The sequence below is a fragment of the Drosophila ananassae genome, chromosome 3L (assembly GCF_017639315.1).
Source record: "Drosophila ananassae strain 14024-0371.13 chromosome 3L, ASM1763931v2, whole genome shotgun sequence".
NCBI lineage: Eukaryota > Metazoa > Arthropoda > Insecta > Diptera > Drosophilidae > Drosophila > Drosophila ananassae.
Window position 1 is genome coordinate 9,051,235 of NC_057929.1, and position 27,200 is coordinate 9,078,434.

Below are 27,200 nucleotides of genomic sequence, written 5' to 3' on the forward strand. Positions count from 1 at the left end.
ATTAATTGTGGCAAAAGTTACTGCGACTTTTTTTTAAACCGATAATGGTTCTGTAGTTATCGGTTATCGAGTTAACAGCAAATACGTTTTTTTCTAGGACTATAAAATAGAAAAAAACTTTTGATTACCAAAGTATTGATCAAAAATATTTAAATATTTTAATTTACCATTCATTTTAGGGTTTCATCCATTGTTTATTTTTTTGTTGCAGACTTTTCAACACTATTTTGTGCGTGACTGAACGTCGTGACATGCGTGCTTTGCTTGTATTTGTGTGGATTTTATAATTTGTTTTGGTTTTTCTTTTGGCAACCTAATTCCGGGCCCGATCAGCTTCCTCCGCCATGCATGTCGAGAAGAAATCGGAGCTACGAAGTCTCCTTAAATCCGGTGATAGCCGCTGCAAATTGGTGGAGCCCAGGAACACGAAGAGCTGTGTTTGGAGGTTTTTCAATCTGGTCTCCTGCGACGACCGCATAGAGCCGTATGCTTGCTGCAAAACTTGCGGCGATTTGCTTTCCTACTCAGGAAAGACTGGAACAGGGAGCTTGCTCCGCCACAGATGCCTCCACTCGACACCGAGTAACGGTAAGTTTGAGATTAAATATCCGAAAAATGTCACGCACGTCCCTCACTGCCACGCGTGTCCGTGTCCGTGCCGGAGAGGTTGAGCACGGATCAGTAAGAAATGCCATATCTACGGAAGGTGGTCTGGCCCGCCTAGTAGATTTGGAGGGAAATCAAAGATCGATCAAAATCCAACTAAAAAGTGAACAAAACCAGCTCAAGAGAATGTTTACCAACAAACCAAACAACAAAAACCCAAACAATATCTAACAAATCTATGTCTACATCTCCCAAACAAAGACCTGAAAACATATTTCTGGTATCGAATGTAAATTCGAATTTCGTTAAATATAGTAAAGTGATTTAATGGTGGCCTCGCCTCGGTTTCTATAAATACATATTTTATTTTACTATTTTATTATTTTTTTTAAGTAGCCTTTTTTTCACCCCTATCCGCTAACGTTTTCCAACACTGTTTGTGCGCAAGCTGTACAGCACTGGGGCCAGCAACGCTATTATCGCTAGAATCATTTTCGTAGCTGAAAAAATTTATTTTTACTGTTTAGAAGTAAATAAAAAGCATATATAATGCCTAAAGGTCGCGTGAGCAGCGTGTGGCAGCACTACGATATTAACGAAGAGTGCGAAAACTTTGCGATATGCCGCTATTGCGGCAATAATATATCGCGTGGGGGAATGGCCAGCAATTTGAAGGGCAACAATACGACTAATCTGTGGACGCATCTGCGTCATAAGCACAGCGACCAAGTTCTGGTGAGCCCCGTGCAGCAGAAGTCGCCCCGGGTCATTCCGATCATAAAGAAAGGTAAGCCGCGACTCTGAATCAATAGTGCCTGGCTCATTCTGTCGGGCAGCGCGGGAAACTATCGAGTGCGTCCATCTCTGTGTGATATTTGGACTCTGATATTTAGGCCACTTTCAATATGTATCGCTAAAACACTGTCATCGCCTCCATTTACTTACAGAAAAAACGGTGAGGATAACCAAGGCCAAGCAGCTGCGCGAGCCGCTGCGGTTGGCCAAGCCCAAGATAGAGCCCGCATCTGGATCATTTATAGTCGCCACCGAGTCCGGTGCCTTGCCTCAGAAGTGGGAGGAGTACGAGCACACAGATGAGATCAGCGAGGATATCAAGGACATTATATACAGCGAAGACCCGCTCTGCTACAGTCCCATACATGTGATGGAGGACGAAGCCTACGAGACAGGCGACAAAGTAACTGTCTTGAACGCCACAGGTACCTCCAGTTCTGGCGGAAGGGCCAGTGTCTCGGCACCCGTAGTGGCCACCGTGGTGGCTACTCCAACCAACTCGGCCAAGCAGCTAAAGAACAACTTGGAGACTTCGATCGACCGCCTGACCACTGTTAGCGAGCAACTGAGCTACATAATCCAGCAAAATCACGAGGAGCTAAGCAAGGACGACGACTACTACTTCGCACTTAGCCTGGTGCCTATCATGCGCCAGTTGTCGCTCAGCCGGAAGCTGTATGTTCGCTCCAAGATCCAAGAGATTCTCTTTAAGGAGAGTGAGGATCCGATTCCTTCGAAGGAGGATTGAAGTATGAGTGCAAAAAAGGAAGGATAACTAGGAACTTGGAGCATCAGCTCATTAATTGTAATTAGATTAGAACTGGGTACATTTGTTATGTATTCAGTTACTTACGCCCGTTTACTAAGTGCAACAATTATTTCAATTGTAAAATGGCATTTCCATTTTCTCATTTCATACTTGATCCAAATGCTTACCTAAATAAAGTCTTTGACGTAGTAATAATAACGAGTGGGTCTTCTTGTTTATGACGTTTATTTTAAATAAATTTTATTTAAATAACTTGTTAAGATTTACAAAACAGAGAGCGTTGCTAGATTGTTATTATAAATTATTGTAGTTTAATGTACAAATCGATTTTGCGGCTAAGTTCTGCTGTTAATGCGTTTCTTATAAATATGCTTTACTATCGTACTGGATTCGCTTCTCGAGCCCTCATATTGGTATCTCGTTTAGATCTAGGAGTGAAAGCGCATACATTATGATACAATACAGATACAAATTACAGTAAAACCCCTACAAATCGAATAATAAACAATAATCTTAAGCCTAAATATGTATAGTATATGCACTCCCAGATATTGTTAGCGCATGTGATGTCTGCTTAGGCTTAAATGGCTAGTCAACAAATCGGTAGTTTATCAAACACTCTGACTTGAATAGCAAAATTTATATATATTACGATGATGTTTGGTGTTAATCGAGAGTGGATCGCCCAAAATGAATTTTGAACAGTGAATATGATGAGAGCATTATACAAATATGTTCGATTAGGTGAACTGGTGGCGGTGTGTTGGCGTGAAATGGATATTAGGACTAAGTGCACGATATGTTTGCCAAAATTTTGGTATAAATTTGTTTGTAATATTACGCTAGATATGCTGCAAATACGGCTTGTATATCTATGTAGGTATATATCATTTTGATTTCGGTTTTCTCAATTGGCAGAGAGTACTTTTCCACGTTAATTGTATTTATTTTTTTTTTTTTAAGTTTCGATATTAATCCAAGAAAGTGTCGTATACAAGCAGTTTAGTTATGTCCAAAAGTTGGTTCAAATTTTATCTGTTTTGGTATATCTGAATTCGTATTTTGAATATTGATCATCATGGGTATATAAATTGTTATAATTTCCTCTATTCACAGTTCCCGATTATAATTAGGCTTTATATTTATTTTGATAGTATTTACATGATGTGGGTTTAATCAATAATTATTTCTGTTTAATTGCCCGATCCTGAGCCCCATTGCATGATATGCCTCCCCTTTTCATATGTTTCTCATTACATTGATATGGTATTCTATATGTATAAGTATTTTTAAAACTCAAATAAAATTAAAAATAACGGGCATCAATTTTTAAACATTTACAACTATATCGATCGAGTTTTTTGAATTTTGGAACCATTTTCTGTTTTTTATTGCACTTTCGAGCTTCTTTTGATTGGCGGGGCGAACTCGGTCATCTCGTGAGGTGGTGATCGGGGGAGTTGTGGTGGTGGTGGTGGTGGTGGCCTGCCAATAGCCTCATTTAGTAGTAATATTATTTGGTTGACGTCACCAGCTGACTGGTGCTATAGCCCTGGGTATTGCAGGTGGGCAGGGCGAAGGGATTGAAACTCAGGCTGCTGACCCCTGAAATCAAAAAATACAGAAATGGATTAGTTTTCAGGTTAATTTCAGGATGGTAGTCGGCAAAGGGACTTTTTCTAAAGGCTCTTCGATTTAAAAAACGTTCTACTTTGGGATTTCTACAAAATGGGATTTTTTTATTACAAAATTTTAGAAATAGAAATTATAAATACCGTAATTGTGTGTTGTCTGTGGTGTGGATGTGTGTTTTGAATGCTCAGCTTTTGAATCACCTGCCCCACACACCCTCGGATGTCCTTGCAGATTGATAGATTGTGTCTGGCTACTACAGTGCGTTTCTGGGTGTGGGTGGTGCTGATGGCGGTTGGGTGGCGCGAGGGCGTGATTCTGGGGGCAGCATTTAATTTCAACAAAATGTCGTTACTCCTCGTTGGCCTTTCTTCTTCTCCCCCATCTCAGATCCTCCGGACGCTCCCGAAACGCTTAAACGGCCGCCGCCGTGGCTGCTGACACGGCCGGATTGTGCCACGGCTGGTGGGGATGCGGGTAGTGGTGTGGATGGGCGGCCGTCGCATGATGGTGCTGCACGAACGCCTGATGCCACGTCGACGACACGGCGGACACTGTTGGAATTAATGGCGAAAATGCACTTTGCTGAGCATACTTTGTTCACTTTGTCGGATTGGTGGGGGAAACTTTCGGGGCAGAGGCGAGTTTTCAGTTTATGTGGGGGCGGTATTCATGTGAGAGTCATACAGAACGGAAGGTGAAATCAAGGCAAATGAACTGATACGAAAAGGACTCTATTAGATTGGGGATTCAGGGAAATGGAATCCAAATTAAGGGATAATCTTAAAGGGTTCTATTTCTTAGATGATCTTTCTTCTCAATGATAAATTAGAAGACTTAGAAGAGTAAGCTATTTAAAACTTCGCCTCAAAGATGTGTGATGCTTATTCCCTTCACCTTCTAAGGTATTTAAACCTAAAGGACCTTAAACACTTACTTGACGTGGAATTGAAGACACTGCCGGGCGAGGAGGACAGTGTACCCATGTTCGGAGCGGGTGCATATCCATTGGCGGAGGCTGCCACTGCTGCACTGGCCGCAGTTGCCCCATAAGATCCTCCCGAGCTGTGCGGCGTGGAGGCGCTACTGCAGTATCCGCCCCGTGGACTCACACTGCTCGACTGGGCGCGTTGGTAGTCGTCCTCGGTCCACTGACCACTGCCGTCCTGAACACTGACCGCCAGCTGGCCGGCATACGAATTGAAGCCCGTTGAACCGCCCGGGGATCTGCTGCAACACGGGTTGGGTATTAGGATTTGTAACCAAAAAGAGACTGATCCTGCGGCACACTTACCTCGGCATGGAGTAGAGAGCCTCGACCAGATCGGCTGCCCGTTTTAGGATGATCTCCTTTTGAAGCTTCTCTGGATCTCCGGGATGACGGGGAATGAGCTTTTGCAGGCGCTGGAAACCGTAGTCGATTGTGGGTTCGTTGAGAGCTGCTTGGAGCGGGAAACAGAAGGTTAGACATGATGTACATAGCTTTTAAGACGCATCTCCAAACACTTACAGACATAGACGAAGCGTCCGGGGGATCCCTTGCAGAACTGCTTGCTTTTGTAGGAGAGCGTGACCTCCACCACGCCGGGAATGTGCCGCGGCGGAGTCTGCACCCGGATGGCGTGTGAGGTGATCAGCTCGCTCCACACCAGCATTGTCCCGAACACCACCTGGAGGCCGTCGAAAAAGTTGTCACCCACAATGATGACCGTGGCGCCGCCGGTGGTCCAGCCTTCGCTGGGCGAGATGGCCTTGATGCAGGGCGTGGCCACTGGGAGAGGTGGATACAATCCTGTAAATATTAAAAGAAATATTCCAAAAATTGTTTGATTGAGTAAGGATGTCGATGGGATGCGTTCACATCTGGATTTTGCCAATTGCTACAAAACGAAATGAAAAGTGGAAACTGCTGGAGGGGATTCATTGGGGGGATCGGGGGGGAGAGCTCTACGCAAAAACGAAAAATTGGTCGGAATAATTGGAATTTTGCTACAGACCATCGTAGGTACTGTCGGGCGCTAGGGGGTGACCGGAAATGGACAGGGATGTGTTGCCTGTACCTTCCGTGGTGTCCAGCCGCTTGGCCCTTCGTCCGTGCTTCGAGTTATTGTGCACGAACATGTTGTCGGAGATGGCCAGTAATGGTCCATCAACGGCCACTTGTGTGGAGATGACCACCTGGTTAAATGGGAAATAAAAATATCATATAAGAACTGATCTGGTTATGCCTTCGAGAGAGTAACTCACCTGGAATCTGCGCATGTCCCGCGGGTTGCCGGCATTCTTTAGACAATTCTGGTTGCACTTCAAGAAGAACTTGAGAAAGAATCTGCAATGGAAGAATATTACAGATCAATATAACGATTCATAAACACAATTTTATTAAGGTATAGAGCTAGCTCCTTATTGGCTGAAAATTGCCTAAATGGAAGCTTCAATTAAGAGGTCTTAACGATGGATTCAGAGTCGCGACTTTACGAGCCGCTAATGACGGGTTGCGCCTTTTTGCTGCCACTTGTTCCAGAGCCCTCTTTTGCTCTCTTTTTTCTGGGCAGATGTTTGGCCCGAGGCTCCTGCCGCCGAGTGCCCATTGCGATAAGTGGGGTGACAGACGGCGAATGTCCTGCGGCCAGGATGAGAGCGAACAGAGCTGAGCCCAACTGAGGGAAATTGACACCCGTGTGCGGTGCATTTAAATGCTGAAATACTTTTATATATCCGCCGGCGACATGATATGACCCTATCTGAATTGCCTCCCCCCTGCCACTCCCTCTTGGGTCTGATGCTGATTTTATTTGCAGAAATAATATTTCCCTTTCCGATCAACGGGGGGTGTGAGCCCAAAAACTGGTGGCGTTGTGCCGCCAATTTTCATCATATTTTCTTTTTTTGTCTTGTTTTTCATTCGACAAATTGGACAAATTAGCTGGAAGCTGGTAGATGGTAACTGGTAGCTGGGAGGGTTGCTCCTGACTGGCCAGCGGGTGGCATCCCCGCATATGTCCTTGTCCGATGGGAGTGTCGCAAATTTGTTTACACTCTTGACACTTTTTTTTTTTGTATTTTATTAATGTGAAGTGCTCGCCTCTCCGAAGGGCTGGTGTGAAATAAAGAGCCCATGATTCAAGAAATTCAAGAAATTCTGGTTTCCGAAAATCATAAATCTTCCACAAAGAGGCGATAAAGCATTGACATCCTCGAGATATGACCAAAAATCGGAGAATTATAATTGAATTTGATAAAAGCAAAGTGGAAATAAAAGCAATCCATTACGCATAACCTTCAGAAGTAATATTGAATATTATTCAAATGCTTATCGAGAGTAATTGTGAACTTGTCGGACTTTGCAATGGAAACAGATGTGTGGGGATGCTGATATCCATTACAGAGAAAAAAAAGAGAACATCGGAGCAGCCTCATCATCATTAACACAGGCCATGAACCGCCATCCCCCGAGAGCTGTGAGCCGTGTATCTGTCAGATACAATATCGAATTACACTACAGATGTAACTGCAGGGCAGAAAAACTGAAATTTGAATACGTATCGAGTGTTTATTGAGAGGAGGATAGCCTAGCATCCTAATTTCACTTGCTGATGTGGTACGACTTCATCCCTGAGAGATACTCCCTGGATTAGGGACATCATCACTTCTCGGGCGGTGCCTGCATTTTTATGGCCAGCTAATTGACTTTCTCGGAAGCATCTAGCATCTAGCATCTAGCATCCTGCCCTCGCCGCGCTTGAATTACAATGTTTTCAAAATATCCTGACAGGACACATAAATTCTCAGTGTCTCCCCCTCGTGAGACTCTCCATTTGCATATGTCTTTGTCTATTCGAGTTGCAGGACGATATGCAATTGACGAACTGAAAATCCCACTGAAAATACGAAATCCTGACCAATTCAATTTCCCATCAACCAGGCAGGATTTTCGATTGGCTTTTTGGAAGGATCTGCCAACCATCCGCTAACAGGCAATTAAAAATTCCAGTCGCGTCCTGCCAATAAATCAAAGTGTCTCCCATCTTGGCCGCCCATTTTTGCGCCTCCTCCTCGTTGCGGCAACAAAGTTTGCCGTCTTTTGGCTTTCTTTGTCTTTGGCTCGGAAGTGGCCTTTTGTTGTTTTGCCAGCAACGCGAAATTTTCATTTAATGAAAAGCTACGCATCATCAAATGTTCGCACATGACACCGGGGCCACCTTGAGGGTTCTATTTCCGATGGAGGTCTATTGGCAGGTCAGGTCACGTAGCGCCAACGAAGTGCATAATTGGTCATTCATATTTGGGAGAGGGACCTGGAACATCCCCGACAGGACGGTGATTTCTTTCTTAATTTTGTGGGTAAAGGTGGGTGGATACTTCTTTAAATTTCAACTCAAAATAGAGCTTAAAACCACATGGCCAATGAAAATGTAGTTTAAAAAAAATCCCCTCATAACTCTCAACCTTAACCTCAAGATCCTTTATCCAGCTCGTCATCGCAGACACAGAAAATTGAAATAAATTCAAAATTATCTTTATCAAAAAGCGTTGAACTTTTTTGGTGTTTATGGTTTTTGGGGCCGGCAAGCGATTAACTGAAAATTTGCGAAACAACAACAGAGCCGAGAGCGAATTATGTGGCATTATCTTTGCATCGCCCCGAGAGCTAACAAATTTAATGATGAATTTTCAGCGAACATAAATCGCTTTCCCTCCACACAGGACCAGGACTTCCCTCCTCCCCTCCTTTCACGGAAAGCAACAACAAGATGAACAATTTTCTGGTGGCACCCACGTTTTGTCGCTGATTTTATCGGGCAATGGCGTGAACAGGCCGTAAGGAGCCACGAGCGTTTTTGGCGCACGCCAGGATAACGCAGGTGAGCAGAGGCCATCCAGAGAAGGAGGAGGACTAGAAGGTCTGTGGCAACTTGTCTCTAATTTTTCACTAACGATAATATTCAAAATTTTCAACTTTATTGTCGCATAAACTCAATGGCAATGGCTAGGCGTGGGTGGGAGGCTTGAAAATAATGCGAAAACTTACTTTCGCGCCATTTCTATGCCTTGTGGCATTCTCTCCACCAAAGCACACACAAATACACTCACACTCACACGTAGTCATAAGGACAGTACAGGATACTGGAGTACTGGATACAGAGTCAGAGAAAACATGGCCGTCGACAAGGATGAAGTCACCATTTTGTTGTTGGTGCTTTCTATTGTTGCCGGGCTTTATTTATTTATGCTCTTTCTTGGCTTAACGCTCCACGCTTGGCAGCCCAAGGATTCCTAGTCATCCTCTCCCCACCCGCGCCCCCCCTCGCATCCTGCCGCATCTTGAGGGCAGGTTTTCTTTGTATTATAATAGACTCCGTTTTGGCAAAAGGGGGTGAAGTCCTTGTTTTGTTTTGTGTGCAGGATACGTTTATCCTTTATGGCCGGAAGAGAACTTGTTGAAAACACTTTCACTTCGCGCTCTCGCACTGCGATAAGAAGAGAGTGAAAGCGAAAGTGAGTGACACTTTGAGTGTATCTTACGGATGCGGAGTGAGCTTTTTACGGCCCAAGTTCATTCCACATTGAATGAATCTCTGTGTTCTGTGTTTGTATATTTGGTATTCATTTTTGGGGGTTGCTTTGGGACCGAAAGTCATGCCGTTGGGACCGGGGAAATACCTTTCTTTGTTGTTGTTTTTATTTTCTTTTTGTTTTTTTTTGGGGAGAGAATGAGCATCTTGTTGTTTTTGGGATTTCTTCATCTCTAAACTGATTATTTTCGTACACACACGCACCCAGTCCAACCCAACCACCCACACACCATCGCCATATCGAGGTTAGATATCAGACAACGATAAAAGTAGCTCGTAGCAGACATGAAGATACAAATGTATCTCACTGCGACCTTATCCTTTGCTCTCCACTGAACCATCAAATTATCGACCTCATTGAAATGCTCGAATTATGCCAACTATTTCCGCATGTCTGTGACACTGGGATGTGTGCGATGTGTGTGTGTTGAATGTCAGTTAACGCTTTTAATACCATTAATTATGCAAGAGGGGTAAATGGCCGAGGAAATGGCTAACACACACCAACTAATAGATGAGCTCATCCCAAGATGATGAGCCGAGACAAAGACAATGTGGCGCTATATATATAGAGTTCTGATCTGTGAATTTTAAATCCATATGGTTACCTCAATTATGCACATTAGACTGAGTAAGCCCATGGTTAATTCAGGGGACTAACCTCTGGGATTCCCGCCATTTAAAGGGTTAATTGTGATATCTATTTGTGGATTAATAAAGTCATGCCCTATCAGTGGAGAGTTTCAGTTGAAAATTTGAACAGAAATAGAAATTTATGATTTAATAAACTGGATAGTCCCAGGAGCAATCGAAATTTTGGGTAGACCTGCCAGAATGGCAATTTAAAGTGTAGAAGAGCGTTTTGGCCCATTTGCATTAATAATTCAATTTCAATAGACAGTCTACTACAAATATGCAAATTTTTGCAGCCGCACCTGGCCCGAACTCCGAACTTCTTTGAAATGCAAAAATTCAATTGGCATTTTGGTGTTCCGGTTCGTTTTCCATTTTCAGTTTCATGTTTGATTTACGAGGTGAAAAATCAAGTGCAGTTCGCAGTAAAACCCTGATACCCGAAACTCAATTGTTTCCACTTCAAAGGTAATCGTTAAAGTCTATGAAAATTACTTCGCCATCGAGTGGATGTGGATGTGGATTTGGGGGGCATGGTGTGGTGGCAGAATGATAAAAAGCGAGAAATATGCGTTCCCTGCTCATATCTTTATCGATAATTAACTGTTATGGTCTGTCTGCCAGCGATGTCTGCCCAATATTTCATGGCGAGTTCTGTCGATTTCTGACCGCAAATGCCATCAAAATTCTCTCGTTTTTTTCTTTCCAACATTTTGTGTTTGCCTCGCTTTGAATATTTGAGCAGGGAAACCGTTCCATGAACCACCTTTTCGTGTTTGGCAAGGACTCTTCTTGCTGGTACTGGTACTGGCCCAAGCACAGGCACAGGACACGACAGGACGACAGAACACTCTACTCTCCCCCTGTTCAGCCAGGTGGCTGGAATGCATTTAGAAAATTAAAAACTGTGGCCAGCAACTACTAGCAGTTTTGTCATCATTTTCAGCGCGAGTGCGATTATCAAGGCATGCGATGAATGAATGGCCCAAAACATTGGCTCACCTCACGCAGGACACTCTGGGTCAGGATAATTGCTATGAAATTATATAAAGAAAATAATAAAAAATAATTATTTATAAAAGAATAATATTTATTAAACTAAAGATAAAGCCTTCTTTAAAGATTATTAAAATGATTTTAAATACTTTTTGGAGTAAAATCAGACTATCTATCTACTTATAAATGGTAGTTATAAGTATCTACTATCTAAAGTTACTAAACCATATCCTTTTCGATTGCCTGCGAGTGTTCTACTCCTTTCCGCCCACTTTTTTGCATATTGGACACCACAAAATGTCAATTCTATTTGTTGCCGACTCTGCCACGGCAGGAGCCAGGAGGCAGGACCTGGTAGAGAATAGTTGTGGGGCTGGATGGGAGTTGGCACTTAGTTTATTTGGCCCTGGTGGTGGTCACCAAAACACCGAGCAAATATAGAAAATTGAAATAAAGCGAAGAAAACGCCAATGACGTAGATAAATGCAAGAGTGGCAAATTTTCGATTGTTAGCTTTTCGAAGCTTTTTTTCCCTCAATTTTGTGTTTTGCTTTGTTACAGCTCGTTTGGGATTTTTCCTATTTTATTTTTTCAGCCATTATATGGGGGGTAGTTGGGGGTTTATTGGAGGGGTGGTACTATAGCACTCTTTTGATTGCCTCACAATTTTATTCAAATTAAAAAGTCGAGTGCGGCGCTTGTCACGCGATAAGGATTTTAATTGTACGGCTGTCAATAGAGCTCACATTATTACGCCATATATATATGCCAGATGTGGATCGGGAATTAAATTCAACAAATGGAGCACAATTTAATCGAAAGAACAGAGAGAAAAAAAACAAAGCCACACACTCTTCGCGATCATTTTGATGGAAATGTGTGACAAAAACGTGGAACATGTCGCTGAAACAACAACACAAATACCTCTAGTGACAACAACAAACAACAACAAAAACAATAACAATAACAAGCAGAACAACAATGCGAACAAGAACAACAACGACCACCGCCGAAGTGAGCTTTAAATTCACTTAATTATGGAACACACACGAAGTGCATGCCAACAAAATGGGAAAAAGGTAGCGACCTGAATCGATCGATACTCGAAGGAGGCGGAGGATCCCCCCATTCCGGATCCCAATCCGGAGACAATGCGCGAGTGTCCTCGCAAATCATAAATAAAAAAAGGCCACCGAGAAAGAGAGGGCAAGATTGCAACCGAGACGAGCCAAGAAGAGTGGAAGAAGGTGCCTGCCACTAAGCCCTCATCACCTGCCCCAGGTAATTGCAAATCCCAACGATCTATTCCACAGTGTGATAAGATGATTTTAATTAAAATATATACTTAAGTTCTTAGTTTAATAATTAATTGTTTGATAGTTAAAATATTATAATGAAACCTATAGTTTTCTTATAACAATTGCCTCTTGAACTCCCTTATTGCAATTACTAATCTTAAACTATTGCATCTTAGCTTTATTTTTTTATCTTGTTTCATATCTCATCTCCCTTAACCCTTGACTACAATTACTAGTCTTAACCCACTGTACCCCTAGCTCATTGTGTGCACAATTTCGGCATCTCCAAAGCCTCAACTCCAACTGCAGATCCCCTGCATGAATAACAGAAATTCATCAATAAAACATGTGCAGATCGCCGGGCGAATGTTGCCAGTTGCCAAGCTACTGTTGCTGCTGCTGTTGCAGTTGTTGCTGCCACTGAGATTGTTGCAACAACAACATAAGCAACTCTCACGGCACACGTTCCAACGTCAGACTGGCTAAGAGAGTTAGCCATTCGGTTGGTAGAGGTAGAGGTAGAGATACCTACATACATAGTAGGTAGTCAGCCACTTGGAAGCCGCGACTCCAAACTGGTGTTGTTGGGACTGTTGCTGTTGTCATATCGTATCAGTTTTTGGCTTTCGTCAACCTCACTTTGAAATGCAAGCCAGTGTCCCCGGGATTCGGAATTTTCAATCAGTTCCAATTGTTGCGCGCCGCTGACAAAGTTTCCAAAGGGGCCTTGGTCACTTGAAAGGGGGTACGATCTCTTATATATAAAGGAGGTGAATGTTATGTCTGAGTGGCAAAATGCCTGGGACCTCCGGGCAAGTTAGCGCTTTAGGTGGATTCACCTACCTCCTGCTCCTCATCCATCTCCATCTCTGTTTGTGGCAAAATTTAGTTGCGAACAGATAGATTATCCCGGGGTCTTTGTCTTCCCGCCGGCGGCATGATCTACTGGCATATCAATGAGCGGGCGGCATGGAGGAGGTGGCATGGGGCGACTCTGATCCATGCCGCCTTTTAAACGGATAGGAGGAGCAGGAGCTGGGAGTGTTTTTAGCTGGTGATTGATATGCGCCTGCGTCCGGGCTTTCTGCCTCTGGAATGCCATGCCGACAAAAGTTACAGCCCGCCTGACAAATGCGACAAAAACTGAAGAGCTTACAGGTGTGAGCGTGACACGGAAGGTTGAAAATCTGTGATTTTCTAAGGTAAATTATGAAACAAAATGTATAATATTTATCAGAAAATATTGTTTTTCCTTTAAATAAACTCAAATGACTGCCAATATCACGCTACCATCTCTAAAACGGATTAAACGTGGCACTCTTAAATGTGGCAAGACATGAGCTTGCCCCATCACGACTAACAAGGCAAATAAATAGAGAAGAAATGAATTAATAATCGTAAATATCGGGGCGAAAAGTGTTGCGCCCGGAGTGAGTGCCACGTGTGGATGCCACCGACCAGTAGTGACTGGTGATTCGAGTGGATGTGCCAAGTGTAACTGTTATTCGAACGGATGACGACTGGCTCTGTGGCATTTGTGGATCTGTGGATCCATTCTAGAGCGAACACGCCGAGCAATTTTAACAAGATCATAAATGTAGCAGCGCTCGGAGAGGTCTCTGATCTTGCCGAGATCGTGTTTTTCGTGTTGGTGGCACAACTGGCCAGTGGGTTTTAGGCCTTGGAGTGCCCTGGTCTGGACATTTCCAAATTTGCAAGCCAAGAGACAGTTGGGGGTCGGCGGACTGGCGGACATAGAACCTCTCCATGGCCCAGAAGAGGCAATCAATTAAATTTAATTATGACACCAATTATGGGCTGATTGTCGGGCTGGCAGCCAACCGGTTACCCGGCCAGACACTTTTCCCGTCCACTTTTAATAATAGAATCATTAAGCCCGTAAGACTCTCGTGCCCAGCTTGTGGCCTCAACCGGAGAGATCTTCGGTTCGAGGAACACCATTGTGGGCAGTCCTCGAAATGGAAATGGAAAATGGAATACCATTGGCGGGCAGGAATGGAGGAGATGGGAATAGGCAAATATGCGGGGACACCCTTCGCGGGAGGTCCTTCAGTCAGATCTCCTCTGTTACGGGGAATCACACAAAGCGATGATTATCATCTGCATAAGGTGTGCCTCAATTTAATGGAGCCTGGGGACCGGGACCGGGAAATTGTTTAACAACTCAATGAAGATGCCCAAGAATGGGTTTTTGGTATAAAAATGGTAACAATCTTGAATCATTTCTTGAGGTAATGATAGTATTGCGTAGGATAGTCCCCCTTCCTTCTTAAATCCTTTTCTAGCCATAAAAATTTGTTTTTCATTTTTGGTTTCTGTAATTTCCGTCACTCAAATAATATTTTCGAAGCCAATTAGAGCGGGCACACTCCCAGGACTCTTGGCAGCCGCAAGGATGTGCATACAATTAACATAATTCGCTTGACACGCGACAGTCTAACGGAAGGAGGGGGAGTGGTGGCTGGCGGGGCACTTTTGGCCGGAAGGTAATGGAAAATTGAGGGGGTGTCGGATTGCCGCGAACTCGTCTCAATTTACAATTTATGAAAATAGAATTTGCGTAGCTGCCATTTTGATGAACTTTTTGTTTCAAATTGTATCTCTGTAGCTTCAGTTTCGACGACTTTCATCTCTGAATACAGGACGCGGAGGATGGAGAACTCTGGGAAATGAAAGGGGGGTAAGTAGGAAAGAGCCCCCTTTGCATGTCTGCCGCATCGTGTTTTATATTGCAGTTGATAATAATGCCAATAAATCAACGATACGCATACACAAGCCGCAGAGCGCAGGCTGACAAAAAAGAAAAGAGCCGAGCGACGATGATGAAAAGCAGCTTAAAATGTCATCTTTTGTGCAGGACGAGGATCCAGGACGAGACATGGTCCTGGACATGGATAGGATGCAACCATAGCCAGGCTATGGCTACAGTTACGGTTACGGGGAATGAACTATGGGCTACTTACCGATCAATAATGACGGGGTCCGATGGCGTCTCGTTGCGGTTACCACAGCTCTTTTTATCACAGCAGCGGCTGAAATGGATAAAAGTATAAAAATTTAAGTTATTTATTTAATTTTAAATGTTTATCTTTAAAAAATAAACAATAACTAGAGTCTAGGCTAAGAAAATAAATTGTATAGCATGCTTTTTGGGGCTGTATGTGGGTGGGCCATGAGGCGTATGAGTAATTTTCTTATTTTCTTCAAAACTATTACTTTTATTATCTTTCTATTTTCTATTTATTTTTTTCGAGGTCAGACATTTGTCATTGCCTCGGACTTATCCGTGTTATCTGCCTCTATATAGCCACACATGTACCTATATCTATATCGAGTTCAATGGCTGCGTAATTTTTCGACTGCACAGCCCAGGGCTAGCTAAAAAAAAAAATAGAAGAAAAAAAAAAGAAATGGTGGAGAGAAGGGTCATCCTTGGGGGTGGTATTTTTAGCCTGGACCCGGCTTTGGGTCTTTGCCGGGCATATAACATAAACATGGATGACTGAAATGGGCGCAAAGCCAAAACGATAAAGAAGTCGCCCCCCTGGCAGCCTCTCTTTCTCTGCCACTCTGCCACGAGTGGGAGTCTGCAACCCCTGTGTTATCCTTGTGTGCGTTGTCCCCTTGTTTTTGATAATGCTACGCAAACATAAAAACTGGGTGCCAATCCGAAATAATAAAAGATGGCCGGCCAGCAAGGACTCTGTGCAAAGGGGGGGTGCAGCTTTTCGGCCGAAGCTGTGTTATAATTTTTTTTTCTCTCATTTTTTTTTTTTTTGTATTTCTGGTGCCCTGCCGACTGCGCCGTTTTTATTTTCTACGCAACCTTCAACTGTCAGAAAGCTGCTAGAAGGGTGAACCGAAGCGGCAGCAGCCCGGGGGCGGCAATGGCGGGGGCCGTGCCATTTATACGTTTCAGCTCGCGTGCGTTTGAGCGTGAAAATAAAACGAAGGACACACTCTCCGAGCAGCCGGACGGAGCTTAAAAGTCAACAAAATTAAAGCAGAATAAAGCTTGGAGAAAAGCGTTAGAAACCCCCCCAGAAAATCAAGGAAAAAATCAACGGAAAACAAATGAGAACTCAGGTCTCTATAATTTGAGTGGCTCATAGCCGCAGAAAAAAAAAAAAATAAAAGTCAAAAAGGATGGCAAGGAAGTTAAGACAAGGAACTTAAAGAAGCTCCATAGAGAGTATCCCCCGGAGACTGGAGAGATTCTGATTCGAAAATCAGTATCAGCTAACGAAATAAAAAAGGTGTGGATGGCCGAAAAGGATAAAGGAGTCATAAAGGAGGAATATTATTGATAAGGACTTACCTGCACATCACCTCGTGCGTTAGCAGAACTCGACACATTTCGGGATTTTTGTCCTGTCCCTCATAAATGATGGCCTGAAATAGGAGAAGGATCAATATTAGTCCTGTATGTTGGCATTGAGTTTTAAGCTTAGTAATTATTTACCCGGCAACCTGCCTTTTAGCTGAGTAATCCCGACATGACCCCGTTTATTAACCCACGGCTATCGACACCCGACTTAACCCCCCCACAGTGTGTTGGCCCTATCAACTATCATTTCGGGCCAAGACAAACACACATAAATGCTAATTACAGGAGCTGCTCCTGCTCCTGGTCCTCGCTCCTGCCAGCAAATCGACATATGGGACATAATGCAAATATTGACAGAGTCCACAATTTTTACCTCTCCGCATGAATAATATTCCGAGGGAGGCGGTTTATGCTGTCCTAGTATTTGTATTTGCCCACTCGAACTTTTGGGTGTTTGTTTTTGTTTCTCGGGAATAGGAAGTGAGGCGTGTGGCCAAGGGGGTGGTTGGCAGGATGGCTGGCAGGTTGGCTGGTCTATGGAATCATGCCATGTGGAAGCAACAGCAACCGCAAGTGCAGCGTTAGACAATCTGCTGCAATTTCCCAACCATCCGACCAACCGACCACCCGAAAACCAGGAAACCTCTCAAAGTCCCCAGCAACAAATAGATAAACAAACGATGTCAGTTCAAGGGGGTGGAAGGAGCAGAAGCAGTAGCAGTAGCACCACTACTGTCTGCCACAAACAAAAAGGCCCATTGGACTCTAATTTAAAAATGATTAAAGCAGGAGTCCTTGTTCCTCCACCCAATCCCTAACCGTAATCCAACACTCATCCGGCGAATTAGTTTGGCGAAAAACACGGCATATGCGATGGAGATGTGAGTGCGATGAGGGGTGCCGGGTGAGAGGGGTAAAGGACACACGTTCGATGGCTGAGGGGGTGAGAGAGGATCATTCATCAACTGCCAGGAGATACACGCAAAAGTAATAACAATAACCGAGAGTGAGGAAGCCAAAAACCTGAGCCGCCGTGTTCATCCACCAAAAAAATTGAAATAAAAACAAAAAGTGGAAACTCCACGGCTAGAGGGGAGAGGGAGAATCCCGCCACTTGCCGTCAAGGACGAGTGGTTCCTCTGACGTCATCAACATATGTGCATACAGGAGCCAAGGATGCGTACCAGGACAGACCACGGGATGCCGAACAGTTCCATGCCCAACCAAATAGATAATCAGAAATTAATTTTAATGCAACCAGGAGCGGAATCTTCCTGGCTGGTGTCCTGAATCCCTCCCCCTTAGGGTGACCTCCTGCTGCTCCTGGCATTAGCTGGGCACATGTAAAATTATGATCATCCCTTATTATCCCGTTTGTCAGGTTAATAATTCCCCTCTTCCTTTAAGGATCAGAGCTCATCGGGCAGAGCTCTCGATAGCCCAGCTCAATGTCCAATGTACGGCATTACGGATTCATCCTGGCCCGGACGGAGTGCAGCTAATTATAGGTCGGACAAGGATGGGACGTCCTTTTTATCCCTGTCCGGGGTAATGGATTTTCAATGTTTTTTTTTTGGTATAGTGTGTGGCAAGGACCATAAAGTTTTCTGCAGGGATAACTTTTATATGTCACCTGTTTTTTATAGAAAGTGGGCTTCTAAAAAAAGGATTTCTGGTACTATTGAAGGATAACAACTTCCAAACTAATATTAGATTAGATAATCCCATAAACTAGCCCCCGAAACTAAGTTCTCCCACCCACAAGAGCAAGTCCTGAAAGAGGAAAACAAGAGGAATCATCATCCATCATCCTTGCGGCGGGATGCAGAAACAAACAATTAGTTTGTATCCTTTTTCCCCGTCAGAGTTTTGTGGCCGAAAGTCAGGAGTCATGAGTCAGGAGCTGGAAATCCGAGGCTAAATGGCTCATCTAATAAAAAACAAAAAACAAAAACCAGGAAACTAAACGAAAGCCACTAAAACTGGAGTAAAAGCGTTTAAACTACGATTTATCAACAGGACAAAGAACAGGATCCTGAAGCAGGAGCAGGAGCTGGGGCCAACAGAACAGCACAGAAAAAATGCGAAAAAAAGCGAGTGATGAAGTGATGACAGCACAGTCAGAAAAAGGATACGAGGAAGAGGAAGAGCAGGACAAACAGGATGAGCCTCGGTAGCTTTTAAATTTTAAACGATTTTCCATCAAACTCCAGCAAAGAACTGACATTTTTTGTTTGTTGTTTTTTGCAAATTGTTATTATCGCTTTTGGAATAAAATGAATCGACATTGGCTGCATTATTCACGCACTTGAATGCTGCATGTTGCATGTTGCATGCTGCATATTTAACGGGCCAAACAAAAATCTCGCCAAACAAGATAAATTATCGGGCACAAAAGACCCGACCCAGCCAACGGGTTACAAAAAAAATACCTCCATGAAAGGCCAAACAATAATAAAATAACAGAAAACAGAGCAGGGTGGCTCTTAATTTATTAAAGCTTCATTTATCAGGACAACGCATAAATTGCCCAGAAAAAGGACGAAAACAAAATAAAGGTTACACTGTTGCAAGGACTCTTGCATCCGTTTTATAATTTTTTTCTTCTGTTTGTTGAAGAGGACAAAAGGAAATTATTTATTCTTTATTTTTTAGGATCTTTGCATATTTTCTGTCAAAAGGGATCCCCTACATTAAAGTAATATTTATACTTTTCTTGTTTTTATTTATGAACTTATTAACTTGTTTTAAAGAATTTCCCCTAGTTGTAGTAAGATATTATGGCCCGGGGCAGCTTTCACACCTTTATGGAACCAAAGGGTCCCCTGGGGCGGGGGCCGGCAAGAATTTCAAAGAGGCCTCCTCTCCTCGCATGCATTACACATTTCGCATAATGAGGCCGATATGCCAGGAACCATTTTATTTTTTGCTTTCCTCACTGCCTCTCGCTCTGGCAACCGCAGAAATGCACTTGCCGTGAAAGCATTTTTAATCGCATTGCCAGTGCATGGGGCGTTGGGAGAGAGTGAGTGAAAGCGAGACAGTCTCATCCCCACACGAGTGAGATGCAAATGGGGAGATTTCGCGCAATCTGTTGAATTTATTGAGCGGCTGCCGGCCCCAACAACCAAAACACCAACAACCGGCAGTAATGTATATATTTACAATAACAATTTGCCATTAAGCGAGCAGGCACAATTTGTTAATAATCGAAAATGATGCTCTCTCTCGGCTTTTTAAGTGTTGACATACAAATTAATTTTATCGCTTAATTAAGAGGCGCAGACAAAGGGGGCGGAAACGGGACGAATGTATTGCCAATAAATTGGGGCTTCCTAGTCTTTTGTCTCTTTTTAATGGGGCTTTAAGTTGTTTTATTTTTTTCAAAAAGTGATTTAAATTAAAAATTATTAGTTAGAAAAGAAAAGAAAGTGATTTAAATTAAAAATTATTAGTTATAAAAGAAAATATCTCTTTTTGGGAGAGAGTCCTTGTCAGGAGCTCATCTAATTTTTGCACACAGCATGCATCTCGTTTTATCTTCCTGCATTAATCGCCGGCGTTCTCTTATGTCCTTATATCCCCCCTCTCTCTCTCTTTTGGGTTTAGGATTTCGTTGCGCTTTTATGAGGACGCGCGTATGCGTATTAGTATTAGTGAGCGTATAAATCGAGATAAGGACAATTTTGGCCAAAAACAGGAAAAAGCGGGGTAAAGGATTCTGCCATTGTTTTATGCTGGACCCGTACTCTGTGGCGGCTGATGATGAAAATGAAATATGATCGCCGAAATGAGGCGATTTTCCGTGGTTCCGTCGTTAGCTCAAATTGCAATTGCGACGCCTCCCGTTCGAACGAACGAGAGTTCGTTGGTTCGGTTATCTGATCGAATGTAATTATGATTATGACCATGATTTGCTGCATTTGCCTTCCGCCGAACCAGCCCATCCAGGCTAGCCTCTGACATAAAAGGGGTTGCAAGGGTTGGCCCGTTTTGTGTTCGCTCCTCTGGCCACGTGACATTTTGACAATTGTCCTGCGCCGAGCCTTTCTACTGCCATTTGCGATTGCTTCCGCCTCAGTTCTCCGCCTGAGACAATTCCATTTTTAATCGCATTCGGCCTGCCACAGTTTCAAGTTACTCTGCCAGCCCCCACCCGCTGAGATAACACTCGCTTATCCCCGCCTTACCTGTTACGCAATCCGATAACAAAGCCGACACGCGACATCAGAAATGTAAAATTCAAAAATAAAAAAAAGGGAAGCCCACCTAATCCGATCATCTGATTGTTCTTTTCCCAGCTTGCGACACTTTCCAAATACAAAAAATAAATAAAAGCCACCAGGTTAGGGGTAGGTTCAGCCAAAATCCATCACAAGTCGAGCATATCTGGCTATTTTAGGGCTACTTTAGGGTATCAATGAATCGATATCTTGAAAAATATGCATATCAGTTGTTAGTTTCATTTCAGCTGATTTTATTATATTAATAGAAGTTCAGCATAAATGTATAATTTATTTGTCCTTTGGGAGTCTCAGCCACTTATCGGGAATAGTAATATTCCCTTAAAGACCCATTAAGTCCTGACGCACAAATATTATTAAAATATAATTTTCAGTTTGTTGTATTTCTTATCAAAAAACCCCAAAAAAATATTGATTTCATGACGTCTTTAATTTTTATTATTTTTCGTAGAATTCAATTGCCAATATCGGGCATATTTTTTTGCGATTAAATGGGTTTTCTCATCAAAAAAAAAAGGAAAAAAATATATATATAGAGAAAGGGGGCGATGTCACTGCTGTCGATAATTTGTGGAGAAATTTATTGCGAGCTCGTTTTCTGATCCGAATGGGCTAAATGGGCAAGAAACGCCCACAAAACGGAGAAAAATTGAGAGGCGCGAGGGGGTTAATGGATAAGACTTGGCAAGGAGAAAGGCAACAAGGACATAGGTTGGACAAACGTCTATAAAAATTTGTCACTCGAGAAATTAATTGCCCTTGAAAGGGGGAAAAAAAAGGAGGCCCACAAAAGCTAACATATGGTGCAGCAGGAGTCGCTAAAAGGACTCCCGGCACCCGCAAAGGACTGAAGAAGGACTTGCACGCACCCACAACAAAGCGCATTAACCATGTTCGATCCCTGTGCGATTCTCTCGATTTTCTCTCGTTATCCCCGGTTACACCCCTTTCCTTTCCACATCCATTTCCATTTGGGTTTTTGGGGAGAAGTAGTGCGAATGAACTGCTCGTTTGACGACTCAATTTATCGGCCAAAGGACACGCCAGGACGCACTTAATTAGCCGTGACAATCAATTTCGAATGCAACTTATGCTCGAATCAGCAAAACAAACAATGCACGAGTCCAGCCGAGTGGAAGGAATTACATTTTCATAGACTGGTTGAGAGTTTTTGCTTCAAAAGGATATTCGACAGGATGTGTCTTAATTCATTCAAGTTATAATTTGTTTCCTTAATCAATCTATAGTTAATTAAATTTAATTGTAACTTACCTGCTTGGATACTGAGTCGATAAGGCGCACGAATATGTCCTGTTCCTGGCGGGCTCCTGTAAGGGTTTTCCAAAAATCAATAATATTATTTATCTAAAAAGGACTAATTACTATTAAAAACTCACCATTGGCATAGAGCAACTGCAATCGGTACTGGATACCATTGTTCGTCTTGGTGGCATCCGACTCCGAGTCCTTTTCGATGAATCCTATGAAGGCCGTCCTCTCGATCTCAATGGGCTGCCCAGCTCGGTCGTAGAGAGCGATCACGAAGTGAAAGAAGTTCGACTTTCGCAAATTACTGGGCGGCTGCTTCTCAAAGTGGGCGCGGCCGATGCCCAAACTGCAATGTTATCAAAAATAAAAAATGGTACAAGAATTAGTAAAATGTATTACATGTGTCCTGTAAAAAGGACAGGAGACGGACAGTAATTATGCCATTAGTTGGGTAAACATAGGCCTGGCCTAAAGAGGCTCTAATTGGCAGCAGACAGTGGAGAGTGCGGGAGTAGTTTCTTGGCCAGGAATTAGGGACAACTCAATTACGGGTGGAGAGTGACATTCAGGCAGCAGCTTGAAGTGGACAGAGGACACTAGATACCAGACAGTGGACAGTGGAGAGTGGACACTGGTCAGTGACAACTATCATTAAAAGCGCATAAGCAACTTCAACGTGACACAGTAATCCTGATGTATGACAGTTCCTCCTCTTACCCTGCTACACTTGAAATATTTTATATGCGTTTGCCCAGGATATGGGCCAAGCAATTATCCATGGAGTGGAGGACACGTGGACACTGAGCCGCAGACGGAATAAAGGCTTGTCCTTGCTATGTACCCCCGCCGCCAGCACATATGCTAAATGTCAGACTAAACTACCAACTGCCCTGCCCCCGTTTGATCCTTTCAGCGGACAATTACCGGACAATGTCGAGCCAGCAGGAATAAGGTAGGGTCCTGCTCTTTTGCCTCCTTTCCCCCTGTATCCCAGTATCCTGTATGCATAACGAACAATTTAATTTAGAAAATGCTGATTTTATCAGATTTTTTTCCCTTTGTATTTGTATTTGCGTTATTTTCTACATACTATTTATGTGTGCGCCTCTTGTTTGTACAGGAGCAATGTCAAGGAGCAGGATATGCCACATGTCCAACGGGCCAACTCAGGCGACTCGGGGGTCCTGCAATTATATACACATTTGCCAAAGGATAATGCCAGGCATGGAGTGGCCGGCCATCAGCTAATGATAGAGACGGTAACTCTGTTCTACTCTCTCTGCTCTGCCCCGCAGGATAATGCAATCGAATTTGAAGGATATGCGTCCTAGTTATTAAATAAGTGCTTTGGATACCCCAAGGAGTCGATGTATCAGTCAGTGACTGGATTTGGTTTCATAGTTTTTTCAATAGTTTTGATTGTAGATTGTAGATTGTAGATTCTATTCCTGGAAATTAAACTTCTTTTTTTATGGAATATCCTTTAAAGGATGTCTTTAAGGAAATGCCAGGTTGCGGTGCTAAAGTTGGTAACAAATTAAGAGGACCAGAGGAGGGCAGGGAAAGGGCAGAATGCGATTGGAGAGGCAGGATATGTGGGGATATACGACATATAAATGCCAGACATGTTACATTCTGGTGAAAGGTTATTGTTATGGCGTCCTGGTGGAGTCCTGGCTGGCGGTGGTGTGTTCGAAAAGTGAACAGCGAAATAATGCCGAGTACATCCTGGCAAATAAAAAAAAAGAACTTGTGCCACCTAAGCGCCACTCACTTCCTGTTTCTTTTTTTTACTTTGTTTGTTGACTTTTCAACTCGAATGGCTGTGGAAATTGTGGAAAATCGTTCGCCGGCAGTTTGCCAGCTCGCTTTGTTTGCACTTGCCGCCAATTTGGAGGGCCGAACAAAAAATTGAGAGCATTTTTGTGGCCGTTTTGCTGTTGATTTTATTATGCCAACATTTAATTGTCGCAAATCGATGCCCAGGTGGCCGCCAGGTGTGTGGCAGGAGTCCCATTCGTGGTCACGTTTTGTCTATTTCCAGGCACGTGAAAGCCTGCTCCCAAAAAAGACCACACGACACTTGGCTTTAAGGACACTTTATGGACATTATGTTGCAATCTATAGTTTGTTCTTGTATAGAACTTCTTTCCCAGGACAATCTTTGTTGAAATAAATTCCGGAATATTCTCATGATTTATTTCGGCAGCGACAAGGAGTTCGACACAACAAAACTCACACAATTGTGTGGCGGAGTGTCCTGTGTGTGTCCTGTTCTGCTCCAGTTAGATGGCCAGATAAATGTTTAAATAAATGGTTTTTGCCACAAAAACCACATACATTATAGTAGTCAACAATTATCGCAACTGGAAAGATTTATTTGCCCCAAAAAGTTGCAAAGCCAAGAGTTCCGAAAATATACAAAAACCGAGAAATTTTCAAAAAAGCAATCGAAGCATGAATTATACATTTTTTTGGGGGGATGGAGGTTGTGGTTTGAAAACTTATGAGGGGGTGGCTTATTTTCTAAACGGATTAAGTGGGTATTATGAGGAGATTATATGAGAAAAGAAGTCGAATTTTGTTTCTAATTGGAAGACAATATTCCTCCACCCTCTTCATAAATAAATACATTATTTTTTACCTCGTATCACAGCGCATTGTCTTAGAATTTAATGTCTGATTGTGGTTATGATCCTGGCCAAGATTGTCCTGCCTTTGGAGCTGACTGGCAGTGTGGTGCGAGTGGGGATTCTGATTCGGGTTGGGGTTCAGGTGGGTATGATGATTTGCCGCCGCTGAATGGACAAAGCCCGCTGTCATTTCGCTTTCGATTTCGGTTTGGGCAACTCGCGCACTTCTTCTCGGCGCGAACATCTCACGCCAGAAACATCTCAAACGCAACTAAACAAACACGGCCCAAGAAAAATAAAAGCTTTTTTCGGCTTTTGGCCACAAAAGCAACCCTCCTCTTCTTCTCCATCTTGGAGATGCGGCCAAAAGTGAGAAAGTGAAAGCTAAGTCAGCTCAACAACAGTACGAGTAACATCCCTTTGAGAAGTCCCTTTGAGTTCACAAAGTATCCTTCCTCCCCCAAAGCCCAAGTCCCGTCCCAACATCAAAAGTCACCCGAAAAAGTGCGTGAACCCCAAATATTTTGAGTGAAATTTTCGAGTGAGTCTGGGATCTGAATGGACGTTGTTTTGGGGTTCATCTTGGGTGAGTGGGTGGTGTTTCCCTTCTATTTTTTTTCTTCTTCTGTGTTTTGTTTTGTGGGGTGGCGGGTGGCGGGTGGCCATAAAAATCTCCCAATCTTCTGTCGCCCCGGCTACCCCCGCGACTGACTGACTGACTGACTGACTTACTACGTTGCGGAATCACTCCCCCAGGGGCCTTCATATATTGTTGGACGGACGCGTTGCCGGCTTTGACCAAAAAGTAAACAAACGCACTTTTTTCCCGTCTTCCAGAGGCTTTCCTTTTTGGAGACTTTATATTTTTTTTCACCTCGGATTCTGCGTGCGTTTGTTGCGGAAACATTGTTGCCAATATTTTGTTGCCGGCTTGTGGAGACTGCCGTTTGTGATTAGGGGAGAGATTAGCAGGGATTAGGGGAGTCCTTCCATGAGTCTGGCTTGTTGTGAGGGCTTGGGTATCTTGGGGATTCTTTTTATGGAAATTATAGACAGAAAAATGGTGTGGTAGGTTTTCTAAAATTATTAAAAACTTTCAGGATCATAAAATTACTATATTTGTTTTAGTTTTTCTATATTTGATGTTTCTTTTGTTTAAATCGTAGTTGATTTTTCTTAAAACTTTTCTCTTTCTAAACCGCTTTAAAATAAATTTTAACATTTATCTACTCTAGTAATACTATTCTATTATTTTAAGCTGTTTATTTTCATATATCACCTTCTATAGACCTTCTATACCTTCTATAAAATAATTTTAGAAAACTCTCCACACTTCTGCACTCAAAGATCACTTTAAAAGTCACTACTTTCACTATTTTCTATTTCTATTTTCTATTTTTTCACTTCAAGTCACTGTCTTAAAGAACAGAACCCCCAAGAACAGATCCTACTTACTTGCTCTGATCCACGACGGGCTGCATGGCCCACCGGCTGCCCAGGGGCTCCTCCTTGAGCGAGGTCATCGGTCCCCGGGGCTGGTTCATGTCGGCGGCGGTGGGCGGAAGGCCGAACATCAGACCTCCGGCGGATCGGGGGCCGGAGACGGCGCTCGGATAGAGCTTCCGGCCCCAGTCCATGCCCAGTTCCAGGGTGGGCCAGGGGGAGGCCGAGCTGAAGCCCGGCACCGGTTCCTCGGAGCGCAGCTTGAAGCCGTCGGTGGCGGTCAGGGGTGCTGCACTAGCGAACGGATGTGGATGTGGATGCGGATGCGAGTGCGGATGAGGATGCGGATGCGTATGATGCGAATGCTGGTGGAGATCAGCGTACGGATTGGCTCCCGCGGCGATGTCTCCCAGTCCTGCGCTGGAAATTGTGGCTGCCGTTTTGAAGGCTCTGGGTTTCGGGTAACACCAATACGATCGGTTAGTGGTTTCTGTTGTGGTCTGGCGTGGTCTCTGGAGAGCTGGCAATCAATGAGCTATCCCAGACTCTCTCAATCTAACTAACTCTCTTTCGAGCTCTCCACTTTTCTTTTCAAATGGTCACTGAACAAAACGCGAACGCCCGGAAGGATATGGATAATAGAGATATATAGGTGTTTGTGGTTTGTGATTGGGATTGTGGGTGTACTGGGTACTACTGTGTACGTGTACGTATTCCGTGTGTATGTATGTAAGTCAATGCACCGTAGAGAATTTGGGATTTTCGGAAAATTGGTCTCGCAACAAGTTTGAGCGGCGCGCGTTACCGTCCCGAGTGGCTGTTAAACCCCATCTGAATCCTCGGTCGCGATGCTGCTTTCAAAGCACCAGGCAGCACCACGCAGCAGGCAGCAGCACCACCAGCAACAGCAGCAGCAGCAGCAGGCAGCAGCCGCAGACGCAGCAGCGACATGAAGTAG

The 27,200-nt window shown here is 43.6% G+C and overlaps 2 protein-coding genes across 10 annotated transcripts; one reads left to right on the top strand and one right to left on the bottom strand.

Annotated features, from left to right (window-relative positions):
• Nucleotides 1-178: 178 nt before the first annotated feature.
• Nucleotides 179-2,368, top strand: LOC6495978. 2 transcript variants are annotated; one of them, XM_001959927.4, is made up of 2 exons: nt 179-588; nt 1,554-2,368. In XM_001959927.4, the coding sequence occupies exons 1-2, from the start codon at nt 345-347 to the stop codon at nt 2,147-2,149; spliced, it is 840 nt and encodes a 279-aa protein (XP_001959963.2). In that variant the 5' UTR covers nt 179-344; the 3' UTR covers nt 2,150-2,368. The 2 variants fall into 2 exon arrangements, with proteins under 2 accessions (XP_001959963.2, XP_014763571.1); XM_014908085.3 differs by lacking the exon at nt 179-588 and adding an exon at nt 1,018-1,393.
• Nucleotides 2,369-3,285: 917 nt separating this feature from the next.
• On the bottom strand, nt 3,286-26,768 carry LOC6494640 (transcription factor collier). 8 transcript variants are annotated; one of them, XM_032450670.2, is made up of 12 exons: nt 26,255-26,768; nt 22,295-22,512; nt 22,170-22,225; nt 16,645-16,718; nt 15,290-15,358; nt 6,050-6,131; nt 5,800-5,980; nt 5,313-5,594; nt 5,097-5,244; nt 4,740-5,032; nt 3,946-4,356; nt 3,286-3,775 (listed from the first exon to the last, which is right to left on the bottom strand). In XM_032450670.2, the coding sequence occupies exons 1-11, from the start codon at nt 26,434-26,436 to the stop codon at nt 4,217-4,219; spliced, it is 1,725 nt and encodes a 574-aa protein (XP_032306561.1). In that variant the 5' UTR covers nt 26,437-26,768; the 3' UTR covers nt 3,286-3,775; nt 3,946-4,216. The 8 variants fall into 8 exon arrangements, with proteins under 8 accessions (XP_032306561.1, XP_044571415.1, XP_044571414.1 ...); XM_044715480.1 differs by having other exon boundaries at nt 5,863-5,980; nt 26,255-26,559; XM_044715479.1 differs by having other exon boundaries at nt 5,097-5,241; nt 26,255-26,559.
• Nucleotides 26,769-27,200: the final 432 nt, after the last annotated feature.

Excerpts from the sequence above, each read along its gene's own strand:
- LOC6495978 (XM_001959927.4), top strand. The coding sequence starts at position 345 with ATGCATGTCGAGAAGAAATCGGAGCTACGAAGTCTCCTTAAATCCGGT. Across the intron at positions 589-1,553 it reads CCACTCGACACCGAGTAACG|AAAAAACGGTGAGGATAACC; the intron begins GTAAGTTTGAGA and ends ATTTACTTACAG.
- LOC6494640 (XM_032450670.2), bottom strand. The coding sequence starts at position 26,436 with ATGGACTGGGGCCGGAAGCTCTATCCGAGCGCCGTCTCCGGCCCCCGA. Across the intron at positions 5,245-5,312 it reads CGGACGCTTCGTCTATGTCT|CAGCTCTCAACGAACCCACA; the intron begins GTAAGTGTTTGG and ends TCCCGCTCCAAG. Across the intron at positions 5,033-5,096 it reads GCTCTCTACTCCATGCCGAG|CAGATCCCCGGGCGGTTCAA; the intron begins GTAAGTGTGCCG and ends CCCGTGTTGCAG.